Source organism: Ictidomys tridecemlineatus, chromosome 1, assembly GCF_052094955.1.
Source record: "Ictidomys tridecemlineatus isolate mIctTri1 chromosome 1, mIctTri1.hap1, whole genome shotgun sequence".
NCBI classification, from domain to species: Eukaryota; Metazoa; Chordata; class Mammalia; order Rodentia; family Sciuridae; genus Ictidomys; species Ictidomys tridecemlineatus.
The window spans coordinates 52354532-52379975 of NC_135477.1; the positions used below are offsets into that span (position 1 = coordinate 52354532).

The 25444-nt window shown below is 48.1% G+C and overlaps 2 protein-coding genes across 4 annotated transcripts in view; both read right to left on the bottom strand.

Annotated features, from left to right (window-relative positions):
• The window catches only part of Hk1 (hexokinase 1), a 95908-nt gene that overhangs the window by 68154 nt on the left and 2310 nt on the right, over positions 1 to 25444 (bottom strand). Inside the window, exons 2-3 of one of the 2 annotated variants that reach the window (XM_040273244.2) lie at positions 23691 to 23783; positions 18238 to 18285 (exon numbers count right to left, since the gene is read on the bottom strand). In XM_040273244.2, the coding sequence (XP_040129178.1) occupies positions 18238 to 18285; positions 23691 to 23717 (75 nt within the window). In that variant the 5' untranslated portion in view covers positions 23718 to 23783. Of the gene's footprint in view, positions 1 to 3608; positions 3951 to 18237; positions 18286 to 23690; positions 23784 to 25444 lie in introns of those variants that run through there. The other variant, XM_005325959.5, reaches the window with a different exon arrangement.
• Positions 13252 to 25444, bottom strand: part of Hkdc1 (hexokinase domain containing 1) — a 73626-nt gene continuing 61433 nt past the window's right edge. Inside the window, exons 20-24 of one of the 2 annotated variants that reach the window (XM_078041122.1) lie at positions 23691 to 23783; positions 20564 to 20640; positions 18984 to 19059; positions 18238 to 18285; positions 13252 to 13386 (exon numbers count right to left, since the gene is read on the bottom strand). The gene's annotated coding sequence lies outside the window, so the exon portion shown is untranslated. The remainder of the gene's footprint in view (positions 13387 to 18237; positions 18286 to 18983; positions 19060 to 20563; positions 20641 to 23690; positions 23784 to 25444) is intronic. The other variant, XM_005325960.4, reaches the window with a different exon arrangement.

Sequence of the window (25444 nt, forward strand, 5' to 3'; positions counted from 1 at the left end):
GGGGGAAAAGCTGCCCATGCTTCCCCCAGAGAACAGCAGGAGCGTGGGAGAGCAGCGCACAGCATGGTCAGACGTGGATGCACCTCACAGCCACCCTGCTCGCCCAGTTTATTTCCTCACACATTCCCAAATCACCAAACCAGAGAAAGGGATAGGGCTTCTCTTGGGGGGAAACCTTAGGAAGACCCAAGGTGGAGGAACAGGGATTACGAAATGAAGATTCAACACGGGAACCTTTCACTGGCTGCCTGACACTCTTTGACAGGTATATGAGAGTTTCCATGATTTTATGACTCTCTCTCCTCTCTTACCCTTGAGCAATAAGGAACAGGAGTTTTGTGTTTTGTTTTTATGCTTGTCTTTACAACTGAATGCCAAGGCTCTAAGGAAATGGACCATTGGTCACCCTCCAATTGCTAAGCATACTGTACCCCACCTTCCTGGGCCAAGCACTCAAGGACTCCTGGGTTTGGCCACTAGACAAATCACAACTGTTTGTTCACTTCCTAATGGAGATTACTTAGAATTATGGGGATCCCACCCAGAGAAAACTCCACTAGTATTTATTACCAATTTGCCAGGCCTGAAGGAAAGGAAGTCAGTTCTTTCTTTAGAGGCCAAGTTGTGACCTTCCTGGATCCATCTTCCTTTTCTAAACAAATAGCACACTATGCAATCCTTCACCCTCCTCCAGATCCTTACTGGCTACACCCAGGAGAGGAAGCTGGCGGGATGAGAGGCATGTTAAAAGTCACTTAGAGGTCAAAGGACCTGGCCTCTAGCTGCAGAACGAGCAGATGTCTAGCATTCTAATGAATGGAATCCTTCACAAGCACACATGAGCCACCTTTTCCTCCTAAAAGCATTAAAAGAATGAAAGAAAAATATGTGTTTTATGCTTCATTCAGCCTAATGCTAGGACACCCTCTTCACAGCACCATTAACCAATACTGTGCAGATGTGCTCGGAAAATAGGGCTGCAAGTCCTATCAGTTCAACAGATGCTTCAACTGTTTCGGTCTCGGATGTGTTTTGTGAGGCTGAATTAAAATATGCCTCACAGGCAATGAGGAGAGAGATGATACTCTTTCATTATCACGTGTATATTCTGAGAAAACCTGAAAACCTCACCCAGCACAATCCAATCTCCCATCTCCAGGCCAGACAGCAAGAAGATGCTCTTGCAGGTTAATGAGGAATACCAGGTCTGTATCCAGAGCCCTGGAGGCTGGATGGCTGAATCATCATGGCCGCCCACAAGATGAAAGCAGACTTCACTGGGTCCCCTTCACGTGGCCCAGCCCCACAAGAAGTGGAGGGCTTGGAATTCTGCACCCCCAACCCGGCTTTCACACTGGTGAGTGGTGGGTGGGAATGGCAGGTCTCTAATATGTCCTGAGCCCCAGGAGGGCAGATCAGCACATAAGGCAGTGGGTAACACCCATTGGTCACTGGAGCAAGTGTCCACTATGCTCATCCTCAGAAGGCTCAAGAAGCTTCCCAGGGACCACACCCACACATGGCAGTTCACAACAACATACCAGGCAGGTGGAGCTGATGCCCTGCAAGAACCTACACGTTCCCCCATTAAAAAAAAAAAAAAAAAAACACAGCTTAAAAAGTCCTAGGTGAGACCGCAAGAAAGCCAACTTGTTTTTTAAGAATCTCCTTAGCAAACAATGTGGCCTGGTGGAAGTTTTGGCCTCAGGATCCTCCTGCAGCAAGTTCTGGGGCCAGAGGAGGAAAGGGTATCAGGGTCACAATCTTAGAGTGAGGAGGAATTTAGTGAAGAAACAGTTGAATCAGAAGTCACATAGTCAGACACTGACAGGGGCCTGAGTGACAGAATATGCATAGATAGATGTCAATCAAGCCACTCGTGCTAGTGGAGGGCTCCCTAGACACTGCATGTCTGATGAGATAGCCCACTGAGTGCAGTCCGAACCTCAGCCCAACTCAGTTGCTGGAGGCCATCATCGGCAAGCAGTGCAGCCAGCAGTCACACAGGTGGTGGTGGGTGTGGCGACTGGAGGTTTAGCTTCCAAGGTCATCTGGGCCTCCACCCCAGTGACTTGTCATGGTGGGAGGTCTGTCTCCCTCTCCAGTGGGAAGAGCATCAGTGATGCACAACACCTTTAAAGAAAACCTGTCAAATGCAGCGGTTTGCATGGCTCCCTGAGGTCAAGCCAGAAGGACTCTCCAGGGTGCTCCAGGGATATGAGCATGAGTCCCACAGTCTGACAACCCCTGGTTCAGGGCAGATTTCCAAGCCTATCAGCTAACTACCCCACTCCTGGTCCCCACCCAGCAGTACCAGATCTAGGATCCCAGTGGTATTTCCAGGGGCCCTGTCTCTCAGTACCTCCCCTCCAGCTGTCTTCCAGGAAGAACCCCAATCAAATTATCTGGGAGGAGGGAGGCAGGAGCCCCGCCCTGGCTCTACCTCTAACTGGTTGAATGACCTTGATGAGGTCTCTGCCCTCAGTAGGCCTGTTTCCTAGGGTGCCAGATGAGAGAGTCATTGGTGAACAGGGATGACTGTGGCTTGCAGGGCAGAAAATCAAGGTCTGTCACTTCTGCCTCTGACCTGGAGGTAGCATGGCCTGTCTGAACTTCAAAGTCAGGTTGACTTTGCCAGTCTGTCCTACCTAACCCCAGCAGTAACCACCTGTGCCAGACTGGCACTGATAAAATTGTAGTGTTTTCCACTACAATTTGGACTGTTTTTGTAAATTCCCATAGTGAAGCTGGCAAAGGGATGATATAGCTTTAAGACTCGCCAGCAGACAGACAGTATTTTACACTCAACAGACTTAAAGGCAACAACCCCCGTAGTGTAGGGAGACGCATCCCTGTGCAGGAACACAGGCCACAGGCGCACACAGGTCAAGGCCTCCGATTGAAGTGGCCAGTCTCTTCTGTGAGCTGGCTGGAAATTACAGCTTAAGAGGAATAAAAAATTCCATTCAGACGTGCGGCTCCAGACCTGAGGCCTATGAGCAAAGTTTCCGGTGGCCTCCGCACCCCTCCCGGTTCCGGAAAACCAGGCGGGTCACCCCGTCCTCAGATTAAGGAGCAGCTGCAATAGCTGGGGGAGCCCGATGACAGTTTCTCTGAGGCACCCGACCCCCTCCGCTGGGAACCCCAAATATGGGATGCCTGGCCTCCAGCCAGCACCCCCGCCAGCTGCTCGCTCACCTCCCCAGCATCTCTGCGAGATCACGCCTCCCTACGCCCACGGCGCCCGGACCCTTTCAAACAGGCCCTGCGGACCGGCTCGCTGGTCCCCACCCAACCAGCTCTAGGAATGGGCCCGGGGACCCATCTGACATCCACGGCCCGATTCAAGGACACTGCAGCACGCAGCCCAGTCTCGAGGGTCTTCAGCCCACCGTCCCTCTTCTCAACACACACACACACACACACACACACGGATGCTGACAATGTCGGGGAGAACTCCAGGGCGAGGCCATCCCCCCGCGCTCTGGAGTCCAACCGTCTGCTGGCCTGGGGGAGGCCGGGCGCGGGAGGATGGAGGCGGCGGCGAGCGGATGCCGGAATGCAAGGCTGAGGCCAGGGCGCCGGCGGCGGCGCGGGCGGGGGCTCACCTTTTTGACTTGGTCATCTTTCAGCTCGGTGAAGTAATAGGCCAGGAGCTGCGCGGCGATCATGCTGGCGGTCTGGGGCGCGGGGCGGCAGGCGTGCGGCCGGTGGGTCCTCCGCAGCCGGGGTGAGCAGTGGTCCTCCGGCGGCGGCGCGGCGGCTCCTCCTCCTCCCGCGGCTCCTCCCCCTCGGCCCGGGGCGCGGCGTCGGCTTGCGCGCTCCCAGTCTCAGCGCTCGCGTCTCACGGAGGGTGACAGCCGCCGGCCGGCCCACCTCCTCCGCGCCCATTGGCTGCCGCCAGCCTCTGCAGCGCCGGGCGGGGGCGCCCCGGTCGGGATGGGGGGCGCGGCGTCCGCTCCCTCCCGCGCCGAAAAGGGGGCGGGCAGCACCGCGAAATCCCCCCGATCGGGCATCACCCTGCACGTTCCCCACGTAGGGCGCCGGCGCCGGACGGGAGGAGCTCTCCCGAACGCACCGTCACGCGTGGCGGTGCCGTGCCGGGGCGGACGGGCAGCGGGCGGCGAGGCGCGGGGCGCGGCCGGCGGGGAATAAAGGCCCCGGAAGACTTGCTGCGGGACTGGGCAGCCTGGAGGGCAGTGTGCAGTCCCCCTTCCTCAGAAATGAGGTCTCGCCCCCAAGATTCCCGCGGATCCGGAGGGACCGGGAGGGGGCTTATAGAAGTGGGCGTGGAAAGCAAGCGGAAGCGGGAGCCAGGAGGCCTCGCGGTCTTGGCACCCGGGTCCCCGCGCCGGCCCGCTCTCGCGTGTCAAGAGGCCGAGCGTGGCGCCCTACATTGGTCCTCGGTGACAGTACATCGCCCCACCCGGGCCCGGCCGGCTTACTTCTCCGGCTGCGGGTTTGCATTGCTAAACCCTGAGAGTCGCACCAAAGCTCCCGCCCCTGAGTCACGGGCTCCCTGGAGTGCGCACTCCGGCTGGGCTGGGCTGGGCGGGACTTGGGCCACAGGCCCTGGCCTGTCCCCATCCTTCCAGCCTCATCTTGCTCTTAGGCATCCAGGCCCACGGGGTCGGGGTACAGTTCAGGAGCCCCTTCCAGGTACTGTCTTTTTATACTTCCCCAGGATGTTAGGTGGGATTGAGAGGATCCCTAGTAAACCTTTCAGCTTCAAGGTGAAGGGTACAGGGTTGGGGTGAGGGGCAGAAACAGAGATATTTATGCTGCTACAAGGATAATAGCAACCCTAAGAATCTCAGAAGAAGTACTTTTGTGTGCCAGAGGCCACTAGAAGCTTGAGTGTCTTACAGGATGACATGTGATGAGCTCAAACATTATCCTAATTCAACAGGTAAGGGAACTAAGACTCAAGGAAACCTCAATCTTGCTGGACTTTAACAGCCATGAAGTTGTAGATGAAGGATTAGAATTTGGGTCTATGTGTCTTCCAAGATGGCACTCATTCCTGAGGTTTACTATCCACCTCCCACCCCCTTGTATGCACCCTGTCTGCCCAAATACTCCAATTCCTAAGACCAAAGCTGCACCATGTGGTACCCCTGAAATGGCCAGAGTCCATCTGGCTACTTCAGCCCTGGATGCTGGGAGTCCCTATCCCCTGGCCAGGTCTAACAAAGTTACAGTTGCTTCAGGAAGAAGATGACCTAGGTCCAGAGCAGCCTTCCCCAGGAAGCCAGTGACCTAACAGCTGCCATCACCCACTGAGAAGGAGGAGCTTACATGCAGCCCTGGAGAGCACTGGCTCTATCCAGAGTGAACTCCACTTCCTGCCTTATGACCTGTGCAGAGAGGCATCCTCAGTCACCTCTGTGGACCTTTCCTCATCCATAAGATTGAGGTGCTTACTAATGCCCTTGGTTGTTGGAAAATACTATAAACAAATACAGGGCACCTAATACTTAATAACTGGTGGGTTTTATAAGAGAACTGGGAAACTGATGAGGTTGAAGCTTCAGGGCGTCTCTCCCCTTTCCAGACTAAGGGCCCAGCCATTTTATATTTGAATTAGTTTCCAAAGAAAAACTTCCCCTCTGCGAATTAATTGTAAGTGCCACTGAGCCTCATTCTGTCCCTGTATAATTATACACCAGGAACAGGGATTTTCTAGCACATATCAACATAATTACCAATGTGGCCATAAATTATGTGGAGTAGGTGAGAACAAGATGGTGGCTCTGCACTGCCATTTGATTTGAGTCTTGCCAATGCACAAAGCTCTCAAGGCTGGGAGCTCTTTGAGGATGGAAGATTATGTTTTGCTCATTGCTCTGGCTCCCTTACCTCGCCTGGTGCTGGCACTAGCACTACTCAACCGCTTGAAATGAGCCAAGGATGGTGATAGAGTATTACCCTCACCCAGTGCCCAGCTGGCACCATTTCTCTGGCCCCCTTACAACCCTTAGACAGAGTTGGGGAGCAGTTGATCCTGCACACAGCCAGGCTACCTGCAAGATGTTCTGCTCACAGAACATCTTCCCCTCCAGGGAAGACAGGAAGGTGCCTCTGCTTTATCTTCCCTGACCTTCAGAGAAGAAGCTGCTTCCCAAGGTGACTAACAGCTCCCCAGCCCCTGCATGCAGCAGGCCCCAAGGCCTAGAAATATTTCCTAAGATACATCTCTAGGCCTGACCCGCAGCTGCCTCCCAACCCCCATTCCTCCTCTTCCTGGCCAGAAATATGACAAGAGCCTTCTAGCTATCCTCCCTGATGCCTGGCTTCCCGCCATCCAAGCCATTCCAAGCTCCAGTCCACATTAATCCTGCTAAAAAGGAGCCTAATGACACCATGCCCCTGCCCACAAGCCCTCCCTGGCTCCCTGCTTCCTGATGGAGCCAATTTAAACATCTGAGGCCTTCAGTAATCTGACTCCACTCTTGCCCACTTATCTCTTCCTTCACCCTTTGCCATACAGCAAGACCACTTCCCACTGTCCTTGGCACCCACGGCACCCATTCCATTTGTGCCTCTACTCATATTTCCCTCCTCACCCTGCCTTCTCCACTCACCTGTGCCTGAGGAGGAGTCTCCTCCCTAAGGTCCAGCTAACCCACCTTCCCCAGAAATCCTCCCCTAACTCACCTCAGCCTCCCAGGCCTCCCCGCCTCCACAGGGCACACTCGGGCTGTGTTCAGAGTCCATCCAAATAGAGACCAAAGCTCTTCTTTGCAGACAAGTAGCCTGAGACACAGCTGGTGGGCCATCTTGCCCAGTGTCAGATTGTGGTAGCGTTTGGAGCCAGGACTCAAACCCAGTTCTTCTAATGCCTAGCCAGTGCTGTCTGTCCTCCCCTGCACCAGGCAGCCTGAGCCCCAGATAAATAACACTGAGTCATGACCGCCTGCCTGATAGGGGTGGCTGTCTTCTGGGGGACTAGTCTTATCGACCCCAATCAGACCAATTCCAGTGCTGTGTCCCCTCTTTATCAAACCAGTGGTCACCTCATGCACGTCTCTTCTGTTTGCCATTACCCAGCTCTTAAACCCAACTTTCCACTCTCACTCCCTGGACCCATAGGAAGACCTCAACGTAAAGGGAGTCTGTAGTTCCCTCTCCCTCCAGAGGGCCTTCTCCTTTCCCTCAAGTCCCATGAACTCTCAGGTTCCCCTGGTACAAGCTGGGGGAAGGCTCAAATGGTCCCAGCTGCTACCCCAGGAAATACACCTGCCTGGAAGACATTGCAAGCTGCACTTGAAGAATGTCTCTACTGCTTCCCCTCTGGCCCATAGCACCAGGAATGTTACTCCAGAAATGACCTCCAGCAGATCAAAGTTGGACCCCCAGCACCTGGGAGCACACTGGAACAGCAGGAATGTTTGCACAGGGTTGACAGTTTACAGAGCAGTTTCGCATTTATTGCCTCATTTCTCTTGATAACAGCCTGGTGAGGTTAGAAGGGCAAATATCATTATCCACACTTAATCAATCAATGAGGTATGGAAGGTAGCAAGCTTGTTTAAGGTCTCGACGAGAGAACAAGAAAAATGAAGGCCCGGGCCTACACCACTCCACATCTTGGAATCCTGTCCCTGTAGGACTATCATGTACAGTACATCCTACAGGGACCTGACCCAGCATTTCTGGGAGTTAGATCAGGGGTTTTCTGCCTGGCTGCCCTAGAGTCACCTGCAGACCTTTTCCAAACGTGGATGCCCAAGAAAATACTAAAGCCAGAGAAAATGACTGGATTGATCTGGGCGGCTATGATATTCAAATATCAGTTTATCAAGTTTCTTGTGAGATTCAGGAATGAGAAATGGTGACTTAGTCCCTGACTTTGGGACTAACATATGGAAGAAGTTTTTTGATTTTTTTTTTTTTAAAGATCAGTTTTTTAAAAAACTTTTTTTAACATTTATTTTTTAGGTGTAGATGGACACAACACAATGCCTTTTATTTTTATGTGGTGCTGAGGATCGAACCCCCCCGTCCCACCCCTGCTAGGCAAGAGTTCTATAGCTGAGCCACAAACCCAACCCCACTTCCCTTTTTTTTTTTTTTTTTTTTTTTTTAGGTACTAAGGATTGAACCCAGGGCACTTAACCACCGAGCCCCATCCCCAGTCCTTTTTTGTATTTCATTTAGAGACAGGGTCTGGCTGAGTTGCTGAGGCTGACCTTGCCTCAGTCTCCAGAGCCACTGGAATTACAGGCGTGCATCACCAAGCGCGGCTGAAACAAGATTCTAAAATGAATTGACCTGTACTGCTCTTAGCAACCTCCCTAGGATGAAGCTGAAGATGCTTCCCCCAAGTCTTGGTGGCTCTGCAGGTCCCTAGCACAGTGGGTGGAAGTTCATTCAACTTCTGATTATCTGCTTTGTAGCTATTCTGCTCTCTACAGGGGGCGGGCGTGGAGGCCCAGGCCACCAGCCCCCAGAGTGGCTTGAGTTGCGGTATCACACTGTCAGGCTGCCTCGCCCTCCAGCATTGTAAAAGGGCTAAGAAACTGGCAACCGCCAGGTTTAAAAGTGTGGCCCGCAATATCTTATTTGGCCCATCTATACTTTCTACATATGGGTCTACAAGGAAAAATTACAAGATTTTACTTTAAAACCCAGGTGTCTGGCATCTCAGGTCCAGCCACACAGGACCTGTGCCAGCAATTGTGTAGCAACATTGAGCTGGAGCTGAGAGCCACAGCCCACTTCAGACAGGGCAGCAGCCTGCGCTAGCACACCCCGGCCACCTGCTTCACTGATTCACCCTGCTGGCCGGCCCTGTGAGACAATCCCATGCTCAGCTCCTGGAATTTCCAGGCGAAAGGCCTCAGGTATATAGGGCAGGGGTTACGATTAAGAAAGAGAGGGGAGGGCTGGGGCTGTAGCTCGGTGGTAGACCACCTGCCTTGCACATAGGAGCCCCTGGGTTAGATCCTCAGCACCAGATAAAAATAAATAAAGATTGTGTCCATCTACAACACACACACACACACACACACACACATTAAGAGAGGCAAATAGGGCATAAAATTGAAATTTTGCACCCAGATCTTGGGCCCTAGGCACCTCTCTGGCTCTTCTCCCCAGGCACCAGCCCTCTCCAGTGTCAGAAAGACCCACAGCTGCTGCCCCTTTCTCCACCCTGACCCATTCGCCAGGCTTGAAACAGGCCCTGACCCCCAGATAACTTTCTCAGCTTCTGTCCCAAGGAGGCTTCCACTCCCCTTTAGAGATAAAAGCCCTCAGGGGAACTCAGAGGCAGGCCCAGTCCCACTCTATCACCTTCCAAACATCTCATCCTCATTCCACTGCTGTGACCCTGACAAACCTTCTAGGCCTAGAGAACTGGGACCTGGCACAGGAAGAGTTAACCAGACTGCCGAGGCCTTTCTGGGCTCAGACCTGCTCCTTATCTCAGGCTGGCTCCTGCCCCCAAAGAAAGCCCATATCTCCTTGGACCAGAACGATCTCCAATCACCCTGCTGGCCACCTTGAGTCTCCTGGGACACAACACCTCCACACCCACAAAGGCCTCCTGTTCTTGGAATTAGCACCCAAATAGTAAGCACTGGTTAGTGTTCACCCCCAGGATCTCACCTGTCCCTAAGCCAAATAGTAAGCACTGGTTAGTGTTCACCCCCAGGATCTCACCTGTCCCTAAGCAGGGTTCCTAGACCATGGGAGTTCACAGGCCAGCACCCAAAGAATTAGGAGTTGACGTTTTATTTTGCTCAGAAAGGATTGTTTTTCGGGTGGCTGAGGATATAGCTCAGTTGGTAGAGCACTTGCCTCAAATGCACAATCCCCAACACCATAAAAAAAAAGGATTTTTTTGGCAGGGAGCTGGGGGGACTGAGAATTGAACTCAGGGGCACTGAGCCATATCCCTAGCCCTATTTTGTATTTTATTATAGACAGGGTCTCACTGAGTTGCCTAGCACCTCACTTTTGCTGAGGCTGGCTTTGAACTCACCATCCTCCTGCCTCAGCCTCCGGAGCTGCTGGGATTACAGGAGTGCACCACTGCGCCAGGGAAGGACTCTTTTTAAAGTTATCATTTCCATATCCTACCCTCCATAATTTTCTTAAGAGGAAAAGACGTTATAACTCAGAGGAGTAAAAATGATTGCTTTTAAAATTAAATACTTTTGGTGTTATGATAACAGCTGGTACTTGGGTAGGCTGTACTACATACCAGGTGTTGATCTAAGTTCTTCTTTGGGGTTGGAAGTGCTCAGTGGTAGAGCATGTGCTTAGCATGTGCATGGCTCTAGGTTCAATAAATTCTTCACTTATAGTAATTTGTTCGAGCCTTGTTATGGTTTGTATATGAAATGTCCCCCACAGGCTCCTGTGTTGAAAGCTTGGTCCCCACTGCAGCAGTGTTTGGAACAGTATTCAGAGCTTGTGGGAAGTGACTGGATCAGGAAGGCTCTGATCTCATTGATGGATTTAGCCACTGGGTTCGTAGGTGAATGGACTCTTGGGAGGTGGTGGAAACTGTAAGGTGTGGGGCCTAGTTGGAGGAAGTAGGTCACTAGGGGTGTGTCCTGGAAGGGTGTGTCTTGTCCCAAGCATGCTCTCCTCATCCACCCTCACTTTCTGCTTCTTGGTTACCATAAGTGAGCAACTCTGCCCCTGCCCCACATGATCCCCACTATGTTGTTCTGCTTTGACAAAGGTAGAATGACTAAGGCCTGAAACCCCTGAAACCATGAGCCAAAATAAATCTTTCCTCCTTTAAAATGTTTTTCTCATGGATAAAGAAAATGTAGTACATATGCAAAATGGAATAGTATTCAGCCATAAAGAAGAATGAAATTATGGTATTTGCCAGTAAATAGATGGATTATCATTCCAAGTGAAGTAAGCCAATCCCAAAAAAACAAAGGCCAAATGTTCTCTCTGATATGCAAATACTAACATACAGTAAGTGGGTGGAATAGAAGTTCATTGCATTAGACAAAGAGGAATGAGGGAAGGGAGGGGGATGGGAATGGGAGACAGTAGAATGAATCAGACATAACTTTCCTATGTTACATGTGAATACACAATCAGTGTAACTCCACATCACATACAACCTTAAGAATGGGAAGTTATATTCCACGTATGCATATATCAGAATATACTCTATTCACATATATATATATATATCTAAAAAGAACAAAAATCTTTTTTAAAAGATGTTTTTCTCAGGTATTTCATTACAGTAACAGAAGAGCCAACGACCTCAAGCCTTAAAACAACCCAATGAGGTAGACACTAGCAGCGTCAGATTTGACAAATGAGAGCCAGGGAGGTTAAATGACTTCCCCAAGGTCACACGGCTACTAAGTAGAAGATCTGCAATTGGAGCCAAGGCAATCTGGCTCCAGACCACGCTGCTTTCCAACAAGGTGAAGTATTTATTACACAATATTGTCCTTATTTTTCTCATTTTACTGAGGCTTGGTGAAACCTCAGTCATAGATGGGTCCGGGGACCAGCATGGAGAGCCTGTCACCTAGAGGACAGGGTCACGGTTTAGCTAGATTTGTAAAAGCTGGCCAGTGGATCCTGGGTCTGCAGCTCTCTTGTAAAGGGCATTCTCAAACCAAGAAGGGAGGCAGATCTGCATGGTGGGGGGGGGGCTACACGTGGGCTCCGGAAGCCATTGCCCCTCTAGGCAGAGTTGGGAGGAGACAACTGGCTTCAACTGATTCTGCTGAGGTGGCTGAGTGACCCTGCTCTGCCACCGTCTTCTCAATGTGTCCTTCCCAAAGAACCAAGAGCTTCCGCCTCCATCCCTCTCCCAAATTCTTGACCCAGTTTCCAAATGTCTCTGAACCCCAACTCTCTTCTCCCCGACAGGAAGAGAGTTTGTGAAGCCCCTGCCCTGCGCTTCCCTAGTGCCTAGAATGGTGGGCGTGAACAAGCAGAGGGTGCCTGCCCACATTCTGGTGGGGAGAGAGTCAATGAGCAGATCACTAATTAAACACACATTAGGCCAGACACTGGGAGGAAGACTAAAGCAGGGTGTAGCCGATACAGTTATGTCCCACGATGTCCATTTCCACTTTAACCTATTTTTAGCTGAATTCAGAATAAGTTTCCCAGAATGAGGACCACATTTCCAGCCTCCCCTGCAGCTAGATATGGGCTCGTAGCCAAGTTCTGGCCAAAGATAAAAGTGAGTGAGTCTCATGGTCGCTTCTGGAAGTCTGCCTTCAGACCCAGCTACGGTGCAGCCTCCTTCTCGTCATCCCTCCTTCCTCCCAGCCGAAGCACAAACCCAGGGTCCACAGAGCCAGCAACCCCATGAGATTATGACATAACCTTGGGAAAGGCAGCCACACCGAATAAAGCAACAAGATAAAGAGAAGGATCCTGCGCCCCTGTCACCGTGGTGTCCCGGGGAAACCCCCAAACCTCCAGATTTCTGAAATTCAAGAGAAAAATAACTTCCAGTGTGTTTCTTCACTTGCTCTTTTGGGGTTTTCTGTTTCTGCCAGCCAGATCTATCCTAGCTGATACATAAGTGGACCGAATACAGGGTAAAGGTATCATTTTAGACAGAATCGACAGGGAGGGCCTCTCTGAGGATGTGACATTTGAGTAGAAACTAGGATAAAATGAGGAAGGATGCCACACAAAACCTGAGCATCCAGGCAGCACTATGTGCCAGGCACCCAGACTGGATACCTGAGCATCGTCCCCCAGCTCCTTCCTCTCAAAATCCACGTCTAATCTGTTACTGAATCCTGTTGGTTCTACCTAGCAAAGTCAGCCTGGGGGTGTGGCCCTGGCGGAGAGCACCTGTTAGCACTCACGGGGACACACACACACACACACACACACACACACACACACACACACACACACACATACACGGGCGCACGCACGCACGCACGGTAATTTTGGATTACTAAAACCAATGACAAGTGTACTGATAAAAGGTAGACAAAAGACACAGGGAGAAAAAGAAGATATGCCGAAAAAAAGAATGAGCTCAGCAGCCCCAGCCAGGAACTACTGGAACCATCAGAAGCAGAAAAGGAAAAAAAGGATTTTCCCCTCGAGCCTGCAGAGGGAGCCCAGCCCTGCTGCCACCTTGATCTTGAACTTCTGGCCTCCAGAACTGTGCATCAAGAAATTTCCGTTGTTTCAAGCCACCAGGTTTGTGCTCATTTGTTATGGCAGCCCTAGGAAACCAATCATTCTCCCTTAGCCCAGCTACGGAACTTATTTTTAGGAATCTTGTCAGTGAAATGTTTTAATCATACGTCAAATATTGTAATCGTGCCACTCAGTGATACGCATATTTATCCCCAGCAGCTCAGGAGGCTAGGCAGGAGGATCGCGAGTTCAAAGCCAACTTCAGCAACTTAGACCCTGTGTCAAAATAAAAAATAAAAAGGACTGGGGATGTGGCTCAGTGGTTAAGCACCCCTGGGTTAAATCCCTGGTACCAAAACAATAATAATAATAATAAGAAGAAGAAGAATATTTATTTGTAACTATCAGGGCATACTAATGTACTAATATATATGTTATAAAGACAGCTAAAATATAAACATGAAAACAAGTGAGAGAGACAGGAGTATAAAACAATATAACAAGTTTGAGACTGGCTGTTTCTAATAAGGTTAAAATGCGCATCTTACCACATATCCAGCGATTCCACTCATCTATTTACCCAAAATAATGAGATCTTTTTTAGGATTCATCCATGTCATAGCTGAAGTTCATTTTTTTTTTGGTAAGTAATATTATATTGTACAGATGTACCACAATTTATTAATTCAAAGATTTGTGCACATGTTCATAGCAGCTTTATTAGTAATAGTTCAGAACTAGATACGATCTAAATGGCCATGAACAGGTTAGTAGATATGCAAACTGGGGTATATCCATACAATGAAATAGTTCTCAGCTATAAAAAAGGAATGCTTTGGGGAACTGTAATATTTTTATTGAGATGTAATTCACATATCACGTAATTTACTTTTTTTTTTAATGTTGACTCATTATGTTGCCCAGACTGTTCTTAAACTCCCGGACTCAAGCATTTTCCTGCCTTGGCCTCCGGAGTAGCCAGGACTATAGGTATGAACCTCCACACGGCTAATTCACTCATTTAAAGTGTACAATTCAATTTTTTATGCAGACACAGAGTTGTGATATTACCACAACCATCAATTTTAGAATATTTTCATCTCTAAAATGTACATGTTAGCTATCACCTCCCAAACTCTTATACTCCCTAGACCTAGGCCAACCCTAACTCACTTTCTGTCTCTATAGATTTGCCTATTCTGGATATTTCATAGAAATAGAAAGACTCATATGATATGTGATCTTTTGTAACTGACTTCTTTAACTTAGCATGATATTTTTAAGGTTTATTCAGAGAGTAATATGTATTGGAACTTCACTCTTTTTTAATGCCAAATAATATTCCATTGTGTTGACATAACACTATTTACTTATCCATTCGTATTGGACAGATGGACATTTGGCTGTGTTCACTCTTTGTGTTCTTGTGGTCTTGTATCAATTTTCTAGGGCTTCTATAACAAAATCCAACAGACTGGGTGGCTTAAATAACAGAGATGTACTGAATCACAGTTCTAGATGCTAGAAGTCCAAGATCAAAGTGTGGGCAGATTCTGACACCTATCTTCTTGGCTATTAATGGCTGCCTTCTTCCCATGGTCTTTTCTCTGCAGGTACCTATATAGATGAGGTCTCTCTGTTCAAATTTCCTTTTTTTTTTTTTTTTAAGCAATCAAGCAGCAGCAGGTTTACTGCAAAATCAACAGCAACAGACTTTTTTTGAAGAGAAGGGGCAGAGAGCCAGGAGTCCCCAAATCTCCTCTTCTGATGAGGAAACCATCAAATTGGACTAGGGTTCATCTGAAGACCTCATTTTAACTTAATTTCCTCTGTTAAGAACTTCTGTCCAAATGCCATTACATTCTCAAGTACAAGGGGCTAAGACTTCAACATTGTGAATTTGGAAGGGGCCCGGGTTCCACCCACAATAGTTAATAAGAGATTAAGAAACCACAGCCAAATTCAAGGTCACAAAGGTCAACACCTACATTTTTCTTGAAGAATTTCATAATTTTAGCTCTTCATCTAGGATTCAGTAGGGAGTCGGCTTCAGTCTTTTACGTGTGGCTACTCAATCTTCCCAGGACCATTGATGAAGACTCTACTTGGTTCCATTGAAACATTTTCACATGCTTATTTAAAAAAAAAAAAATCTTTTGAAGCTGGGTACTGTGGTGCATGCCTGTAATCCCAGAGGCTCAGGAGGCTGAGGCAGGAGGATTGCAAAAATCAAAGCCAGCCTCAGCAAATTAGCAAGGCCCTAAGCAGATCAGTTAAACCCTTTCTCAAAATAAAAAATAAACGAGGATGAGAGATGTGGCTCAGGGGTTAAGCACCCCTGGATTCAATCCCTGGTACAAAAAAAAAAAAAAAAAAAACTTTTGAAACATAAATGAAAGATTTATTTATAGAGTCTCAGTTCTAATCCATTGATCCGTGTCTATTCTTAAGCCAGTACCACACCGTCTTGATCAGTTTCACACATTTTAAAATTAGGAAATGTGGATTCTCTAACTTTGTTTCCATTCAAGATTATTCTGGATAGTTTGACTCCTTTCCAATTATATAGGAATTTCAGGAGCAAAGAAGCAGATGGGCTCTTGACAGGGACTGAATCAAATCTGTAGATCAGTTTGGAGAGTATTGCCGCAGTAAGAATAGTAAGTTTTCCAATCCATGAATATGGGATGTCTCTTTATTTTCTTTCAATAATATTTTGTAGTTTTTCAGAGTGAAATTTTTTTCACTTCTTTTGTTTATTCCTAAGTGGTTTTAGTTTTTTAGTTTGTTTTTTTGTTTTTTTATGCTTTTTTTTTAATGCTGTTTGTAAATTGAATGGTTTTCTTAATTTCATTGTTGGCCTGTTCACTTCAAGTGTATAGAAATATAATTATTTTTAAATATTGATCCCATATCTTGCAACTTTGCTGAACTTGTTTATTAGTTTAGGAGGGTTTCTCTTTTTTGATATGTTGGGGTTTTTCTATATACAATATCAGGGAGGAATGGAACTATGGATAAGTACAGCAACATAAAAAGATTAAAACTGGGTATAAGAGCGTGTACTATAAAGCATAAAGGACCCATTACATTTACATGCAGTTCAAGAACATGGGGTCTGGGGGTGTAACTCAGTGGTATGGTGGGTACTTAGCATGGGTGAGTCTCTCAGTTTGATCCCCAGCAAAAAAAATAAGACTGTCACAAAAAAATAAAAAGGATTGAAGATGTCGTGCCATAGTAGAGTACCCCGGGTCCAATCCCCAATACCAAAATAAATAAATGAAGTAAATTAAATTAATATTGGCAAAAGTGGATAGTCATACTTCCTCCCTCTCCTAAACGGATCCTCTGGTACACCTCCTACTCTGGTCCCACTGGCCCCTCCAGAGCATGCCCCTTGACTCAGCTGAACCGCAAACCTTTATTAACCACATGATTCCTCATTCTAGAAGATCTGTTAGGCCCCCAAAAAAGGGTTCCTTAACTGGTCAACCAATGCCCCCATCCAATGCCTCGGCCCCTCCCATGTCCAGCCATCCTGCCCAGGCTCCACTTCTGATTTGCAGCTCTCTGCTTGGACTGCCCTTCCCGGCCTGGCCAATGTCTCCTCCTGTTTTCAAACCCTCTGTAAATCTCACCAGCTCCATCCAGCCTTCCCTGCCTCCCAAGGAGGATCGATTGCTCCTTCTCCTGGCTCTGTGTTATAACCATTTTTTTCTTTTCATGTTGAGCTTCACTTCTCAGCCATGAATCCTTAGAGGATTCGTGTTCATTTCAAAAGAACAGTATAGTGGCTCAGTGGGTGGAATGAGGCGGTGATCAATCCGGATCGAGCCTCGGGCCTCACCTAGGAACCGGTGATGGACCCAGATGCAGGGGAAAGTGAGAGTCACTGGAGTTTTCTCCTGCGTCATCACCTTCACATGAAGGAGCTACCTCAGATACACTCCACTACATGCAATTTTTATTTTTATTTTCATTTTTTTATTTTCCATGGAACAGGAGATTGAACTCAGGGTGTTAGGTCGGTGGCGACTTGGTGGCGACTTAGTGGCAACTAAAAACAAAGCAGCCCGCGTCATCAATCAGATGCCGGTGGAAACGCCTGTCAATCAGCCAGATCTCCTGACTAACGCCTGTCAATCAGCAGGACCCCCTGGCCCATCCTGGAGTTCACCCAACTCCCCTGACCAACTCCAAGAGGGCAAGGGACTCTAAGGACACCTTTTCCTGTCCCAAGCCCTTCCCTTCCTGCTGTAAGCCCCATAAAAGTCCACAAGGTTTCTCCTCAGACCCTTCTCCTGTCCCCTCTGTGGGTCTGATCGAGTTCCGCCTGGGAGTTTATATCTCAATAAAGCCTGTTTAGCGGCCCTTTTAAATCTGCGTCCTTTGGTCGATGCCCGCCCCGCCTGACCTGACACAGGGTGCTCTACTACAGAGCTACATCCCCAGCCCTTTTTATTTTTCATTTTGAGAAGGGGTCCTGCTACATTTCCCAGGCTGGCCTTGAACTTGTGATCCTCCTGCCCCAGCCTTCCAAGGAGCTGGAATCTATCACAGGCACGCGCCACCAACCCTGGCTGCTGCTGCATGACATTTTAAAGACATCGGAAGGTGTCTGCTTGGGGAATGGGAGGGAGGCATGGGAAACTGATTTTTACCACATGGGATATGTCAGCCCAGGTCAAGGAAGGATCTGGAACTTGTCCTTGTTGACCCAGAGAGGGGATGAGTGCCATGTTCCTGGCCTGCCTGCTTCTCCACAAGGAAAAACAAAGAGGGGAGAAGCCTTTCTTCATTGTCCCCACAATCTGCCCAACAATCACTAGGCCAGCAGCTCTGGGGTAGGAGGGCCCTGTATTCAGCATTTTGATTCCAACAAAGAGCTAAGAAAGGGCTCTTGGAACAAAGGCCACCTGGGAAAGCACCTGCACTGTGGAGGTGGTGACCAGGAGGGGCGGAGTTGGAGGTAAGAGCTACTCCTCACTCAGGGGGATCCACTGCAGGTCCGTGTAGTGGGCCTACAACCATTATCAGAATTCCCAAAGTCAATTGCCATGCTGTTATCTATCTTTTACAGAGAACATTCCAGAAGGAAATGAAAAGAACCTTTAGACTTCTTACCTTAACTTCAGTAAGTGGGGGCCGTATTTGCATTTCAACTGCTACAGCCTTAAAGAGAGAGAGAAAACAGGATGAGTGTTACAAAGGCATCTGAGGGACTTGCATTCTGTGCTCCTAACTAGCCACACACACCACCGAGACAGAAAAACAATCACAGCAGCTCTTGGAGCGTCTACACAAATTTTAACATGATCAATGATTGTCTGGATGAAATGCAACAGAGCTCAGCAATGTCTAATTAATGCCTTAATTCACACAAGCATTTATCAGGTGCTTACAAATGTATCGGGCACTGCACTAGGCACTGGAGATTCAAAGATGAATCTTGTTCATCTTTGAAACTGGTTCAGCCCTTAGGAAGCCCACACCCAGTCGACTAGGGGAGACAGATATGCAGACAGGTACAGCTCCTGCTAGCTAGGCCTGGAGATGGGAGTACAGGGGGCTGATTCCTGCCCAACCATTGGCCCCTACCCTGTCCCCAAGATTGCAGGATACAATGCTCCCAAATAAGCATGAAGTTAAGCAGCGACCAGTTCTTGCTGGGATCTGGGGAAACATGGGTCAGCATCCTGCCCCTTCATAACTTCTCTTGCCTCACAAAATTGTGGAAGCTGCTGGGATCCAGAGAAGAGCCCACATGAATTTCTTCGTGATGGAAACTGAAGGCCTAGAGATGGTACAGTGAACTACAGTAGAAACCATTGTAGAAAATGGCCACAATAGCCAGGTGCAGTGGCACACACCTGTAATCCCAGCAATTCAGGAGGTTGAGGCAGAAGATTGCAAGTTCAAGGCTCACATGGGCAACTTAGCAAGACCCTGTCCCAAAATAAAAAAAGGACTGGTGAGGTGGCTCAGTAGTAAAATTCCTGTGCATTCAACACCCAATATCTCCCCTGCCAAAAAAAAAAAATATATATATATATATATTGGCCACAATATTCTCCTTCCTGTACCCAACCTCTGGGATGACTCTGGGATTGGCCAAATGACTTGCTTTGGCCAACAGGACAATAACATGGTACAAGCCAAGGCTTGAAAAATTCTCGTGTGCTTTGAGGCTTGTCCCGTCTTGGGACTCTTACAACAATCGCATGAAAGAGGCCCAGCTAGTCTGCTGCAGGGTGTGTGGCCCGTGACCCACATTGCTTCATCACATCTGCCCATCATCAGTCAATTACCAGGCATGTCAAAGAAGCCACAGACCTCAAGCTGATGCAACATGAGCCCAGCTGACAGTAAATGGGGCAGAAAAGAGCCATCCCCGCTGAGATCAGTCCAAATTGCCAACTCAGGATTGGGGGTAAAGTGTTGCACCTTTAAGCCACTGCGTAGTAGGGTGATTTATTACACAGCAAAGCTAACTGATACAAAGGTCGATTTCAGAGTCAAAAGCAGAAACGATAGCGCAGACACAGGTTAGAGAGAGCTTCCTCCTACCATATCCCCCAAATTCAAATGCAAGTGGGTTTATATAGAGCTGGACTCACTGGTTGCTGGAATAATTCATGGAAAAGGAAGCCTAGACCTAACAACTGAGGTGAACTGAGGCTGTAACCTCAGGGACAGGTGGTCCCAGCGCTCCTGCCTAAAGGACATGCTGGAACAGCTGGCTGAGGCTGGGGATCAAGCTGTCATTTGCGGTTGTACCAAAGATGACTCTGAGGAGCACAGAGATGATCACGTGAGGAACCTGCCAGGCAGGGAGGGGTCGAAAAGATAAATGAAAAAGCTCAGTGATGGAGGCTGGGAGTGTGGCTTAGTGGCAGAGCGCTTGCCTAGCACGTGTGAGGCACTGGGTTAGATTCTCAGCACCACATAAAAATAAACAAATAAAATAAAGGTCCATTAACAACTAAAATAAATATATTTAAAAAAAAAAAAAAGCTCAGTGATAGAATCATGTCACATCTCCAGCAAGGAGTGTTTGGGGACATTCATGTGGCCAGCATGCCTGCTTTGAAGGCAGTGGAAGCCAAATCAACCTTGTCTAGGGAAGGGGAGACCAGTTGATGTGCTTGAGCCCGGCCCAAGTCTTCCACCCCCACCAGCAAAGGGAATGTGGGTCTTGGTCCCAACCAATCCCTGGACAGCTAAGAGACAGGCTTTCTGGGGAGCTCTGAGCTGGAACAGATATAGCCCAAATTCAAGTATGTTAGTCCTGATGAGGGGCTTCAAGGGCTTCTGCTCCTAACTTGGAGATCTTGCAGAACTCCGCTGACGCTCTCCATGCATCCCTGCAGTTGTCTCTGCAGCATCAGGGAAGAAAAATCAGAGGGATAAAAGCAATTATGAAAATTGAGCTGGGCGCTAGGGCACACACCTGTAATCCCAGGTACTTGGGAGGCTGAGGCAGGAGGATCGCAAGTTCGAGGCCAGCCTGGGCAATTTAGAGAGACCCTGTCTCAAAATAAATAAAAATAAAAAAGGGCTGAGGATGGAGCTCAGTGGTAGAGCAGCTGCCTAACATGCACCAAGGCCCCGGGGCTTGCCATAGTCAAAGACACTTAGAAGAAAAACTGAATGGACCACGAGATTTTTGACCTCTCTTAGACTAAGAGGGAGAATTTAATATACAGAGCACAACATTGCTCAGCTCGGAACAACCCAAACACATCTGTGCTTGGGAAAATAGGGTAGAATAATATGTCTCACCTTCAACCATGACTCTTCTGTGGAAGTAGGAAGAACATGGTCTTGGGATCAGAGGTACATGAGTTTTTGTCCTAGATCTGTAACTAATCAGGTTGCACAACCCCAGGCAAGTAATTTAACCTCTCTAAGCCTCAGTTTCCTCATCTATTAAGTGGGAATGATACTACTTCATAGGGCCTTTGTGACCATTCAGAGACCATATAGAGTGAAGTGATCCACACAGGGCATAGCTGTCCTTGGAACCCCTTGGGGATTGATTTAAGACTCCCCCACAATACCAAAATTCACAGGCGCTCAAGTCTCATACAAAATGGCATAGTATTTGCTTAGGACATGCACATCCTCCCACAGACTTTGGATTTTATAATACCTAACACAATGTGATGCTCTGTAAATAGTTGTTAGACTGTATTAATTCAGGAAAGAATGGCATCCTTACGTCATCAGTAAAGATGAAAACTTTTTTCTGAATATTTTCAATCCACCCTTGGTCGAATCCATGCATATGGAGCCCATGAATACAGAGGCCAACTGTACACTTGACAAATGGCACAGCTCCAGTCAAGATCGCCAAAGCAGGGGCATGGGGCAACCAGGACCCCAGCCTACCCTGGGCTACTTGAGGGATCAAACCGATTTCCAATGCCTGGGTTTCCACCTCATATCTGAGATCCCAGAAGCCCACGTTCCTCTTTGGACCTGCCCAGGCCCACAGATTGACACTCAACTCCGGACCAGTGCCCAAGCCTGCTGACTGCCACATGGCACCTGGGACACTGGCTGCTTTGTGCCACCTCTCCAGGGCTGGCCGCCTGCTTTAAACTCTCAGTGGCCTTCTGCCTGCGACTGGCAAAGCCAGGCAGGGGCACAGGAAGGGGACAGTGGGGGTCCTGAGAGGTGGCAGTGACATCCCAAACAATCATGGTGGTTTGGAAATATGCCTCCTTTCCCTGAGAGGGAAAAACTTCTTTCTTTAGAGGTCCAATGGCCAAGGGGAGTCTTTAGATTTGTGTATTTAGTGACCTCCACACCCGCGTGTAAGCCGAGCAGGTGCTGGGCTAGGGCTGGGGCTCGGCGGTAGAGCACATTCGAGGCCCTGGGTTGATCCTCAGCACCACATAAAAATAAAATAAAGGTATTGACAACTACAACTAAGGAAAACAAACAAACAAACAAACAAACTAGTGCCTTAGGTTCCATGAGTGAGAATAAAATGAGATCGAGAGCTTCCACCTGGGCCTAAGAAACAGCAAGAAATTCGATCCTCTAAAGCCGGGGAGAATTTGGGCTGGACTTTACAAAGCCTTTCTCAGAGGTGACAAAGACGGGCATTTTTAAAATTAACTCATTGATTAGTTAATTACTATTATTATGTATGTGCTTGTGTGGTACATGGATTGAACCCAGGGGTGCTTAACCACTGAGCCACATCCCCAGCCCTTTTTTATATTTTATTTAGAGACAGGGTCTCACTAAGTTGCATAGGCCCTTGCTAAGTTGCTGAGGCTGGCTTTGAACTCACGATCCTTCTTCCTCAACCTCTTGAGCCACTGGGATTACAGATGTGCGTCACTGCTCTGTTTGGCTGTTTATCCTTTATTTTTTGAAACAGTATCCACTCTATAGCTGAGGCTGGCCCTCTACGGCTGAACTACAGATCCAGCCTTTTAAATTTTAAATGTTGAGACAGGTCTTACTAAATTGTTCAGGCTGGCCTTAAACTTGCCATCCTCCTGCCTCAGTCTCCTAAATTGCTGGGATTATGAGCATGTACCCTAGAGCCCCACTCAAGGGGGCATTTTAAATCACTCTGCAAGACTGAAGGGAACTTTCCTCTGTTCCTAACCCCCTCACCTCAGGTCCAAAGCAGCTTCTTGAGTTTGTATGTCTATTTTCTGAGGCTAATGAAAATCAGATTTTCCCCACAAGGGCTGACCAGGGTAGTCTTCACCAAATTCAGGGGTGGTTCTGAGAGGGTTCTCACTAAGTGCCAACTGGCTCACACCTGTAACCCCAGCAACTGGGGAGGCTGGGGCAGGAGAACTGCAAGTCTGAGGCCAGCCTCAGCAACTTAGGGAGACCATGTCTCAAAATAAAAAATTAAAAGGGTTGGGAATGTGGCTCAGTGATAAAAAGGACCCTGGGGTTCAATCTTCAGTACCAAAAAAAAAAAAAAGAAAGAAAGAAAAAATATGCCAGTCCTGTGCTGTTCCTGGGGCTTATATCACAGTTCAGACTTCCTAACCTAGGGAAGGAAAAGTCTATAGTCCTTGCTCCATGGGGCCCATCTGCAATACAGATCCATTGAAAATGAGCCAGCTACTCAGAGGAACAGTTTGTCCTGTCACCATTTTGAGGCTGGTGACAATAGGACAAACTTCAACCTTCAGTGGAGAAGCAAACCTCTCTCAAAGGCCTCACCATGGACTTCTGCTCTTACACAGCAATGGGAAATTCTGCCAGCGAGGTCCTCTGAAGACAGGGAAAGCCCGGCTCCCATCTTCAGCGAACGTTCTCCAGGAGCATAACTGTCTAAGAAGCCGTTACCAGGAGGGCTACGTGGGCTGCCCGTGGTCAGGAACCTCGTGGCCCAGGTGGGACTTGAACCTGCACTGAGAGCTGGGGGCTGGGTCTGAGAGGCTCCCGCCTGCCCCACAAGGTTTCCTGCTGTGCACTTGGTCCGGGTTTTCCCTCCTCTGAGATGGACCCCAACACAAGGCCCCGCTAGAGAGGGTGCAGAGCAGGTCATGGCCCGTGGCCCTCTGGGGAGCCAGAGAAGAGCCGGGGGAGCTTACCTGTCCTCGCTGGCAGTTCTGGCCCATGGTGGGGACACAGCCTCTGCGCCAGGTCCTTTCCTGTCCTGTTCTCAGTAGCAGGGTCTCCAAGGCCTGGAGGAAGGTCAAGTTCAAGGGGCAGGTCAGGGTCTCCGAAGCCTTGTCCTCACCAACTGAGAAACTAAAAACTCTGATACTGAGGACCAGAGACAGAGTATGGGTCCCTATTTCTAGAAGCATCCAAAAACCCAGGTAAAATGTCACTAGGTTTCTAGTGAGATGTTACTCTAGAAGAAACTCTCTGTCTGGGCTGGGAGCAGAGCTCAGCGTTAGAGCGCTCGCTTAGCACACGCGGGACCCTAGGTTTGATTCTCAGCACCACATAGAAATAAACAAATAAAACAAAGGGATTGTGTCTGAACAACTATAAAGATAAATATTTAAAGCAAAAAAAAAAAAAAAAAAGAAAGAAAGAAAGAAACTCTCTGGAGTCCTGACATCACAATCACAGCCTCCTCTGCTTCCTAGGGAGGAAACCCGACAGAGATAGAAACGAGCAGAGGCACCTTCAAGAGGCCAAAATTTCAGAAGGGTCAGCTTCGTATGTCTCACCCCCCACACTGTCTGTCTAATTTAAACCAACAGGGCAGGGAGAAACTTAGGATCAAATCTTGTTTATAACTGCAAAAGGAATGCATAGTCATCATTTAAAAAGAAGAAGAAGAAAACATAGACAAGTAATTTAAAAATTAAAATCACATTTACTCCTATAGAAATAAGATCTACTGAAAATTTAGCCTATGTCCTTCTTTGTATTTTTCTCTGGATAACTACATGTTGATAACAGCCCCAAAGAAGAAGCTGTCTGGCACTGTGCCCCACACCTGTAATCCCTGCCACTTGGGAGTCTGAGGCAGGAAGATAAAAAATTCAACTCCAGCCTCAGCAACGTGACAAGACCTTGCCTCAGAATACATAGATAGATAGATAGATAGATAGATAGATAGATAGATAGATAGATGATAGATAGATCGAGCCCAGCACAGTGATGCATGAGGCAGGAAGATTGCAAGTTCAAGGTCAGCCTCAGGAACATAGTGAGACCATAGCTCAAAATTTTAAAAACAAATAAATGAACAATCTACAGCTGTAGCTCAAGGTGAACGGCCCTGGGTTCAATCCCCAGTACCTAAATAAATAAATAAATAAACACACACAACTATATAGGTCTGAGGATGTAGCTCAGTGGTAGAGTGCCCTAGGTTCAATCCCTAGCACTAAAAAAAAAAAAAAAAAAAAAAGTTATAGGTAGAACCACAGGGCACTTTATTTCAATTTATTACTGAATGTATATAAAGTGTATACTTCAGTCGTTATTAGTATACTCAGAGGTGAACAACCATTATCGCTATCTAATTCTAGAACACGTTCATCACTCCTACCTCTCAAGCAGGCACCCCTAGAGCAATCCTCCCCTGACCTGTGTAACCACTCATCTGTTTTCAGTGTCTGTGGATTTGCCTGTCCCGGACACATCCTCCAAGTGCAATCATAAATGGATATAATCTGGAAATAGCTAAAATACATGAATTGGGAAATGTGCCTGCAAAAAATCTTTTCCCGATGGCATGCAAGATCAAACGAATTGGAAGGCTGAAGCCTGGTTCTCTCCCTAGTTCTAGATCAGCTTCCTCTACAGAGCTCTGGTGGGGGCCCCTCCAGCACCATCAGCAGTGCCAATCAAATCCCAGTAGCTGGCCCAGTCCAAAGCAGAG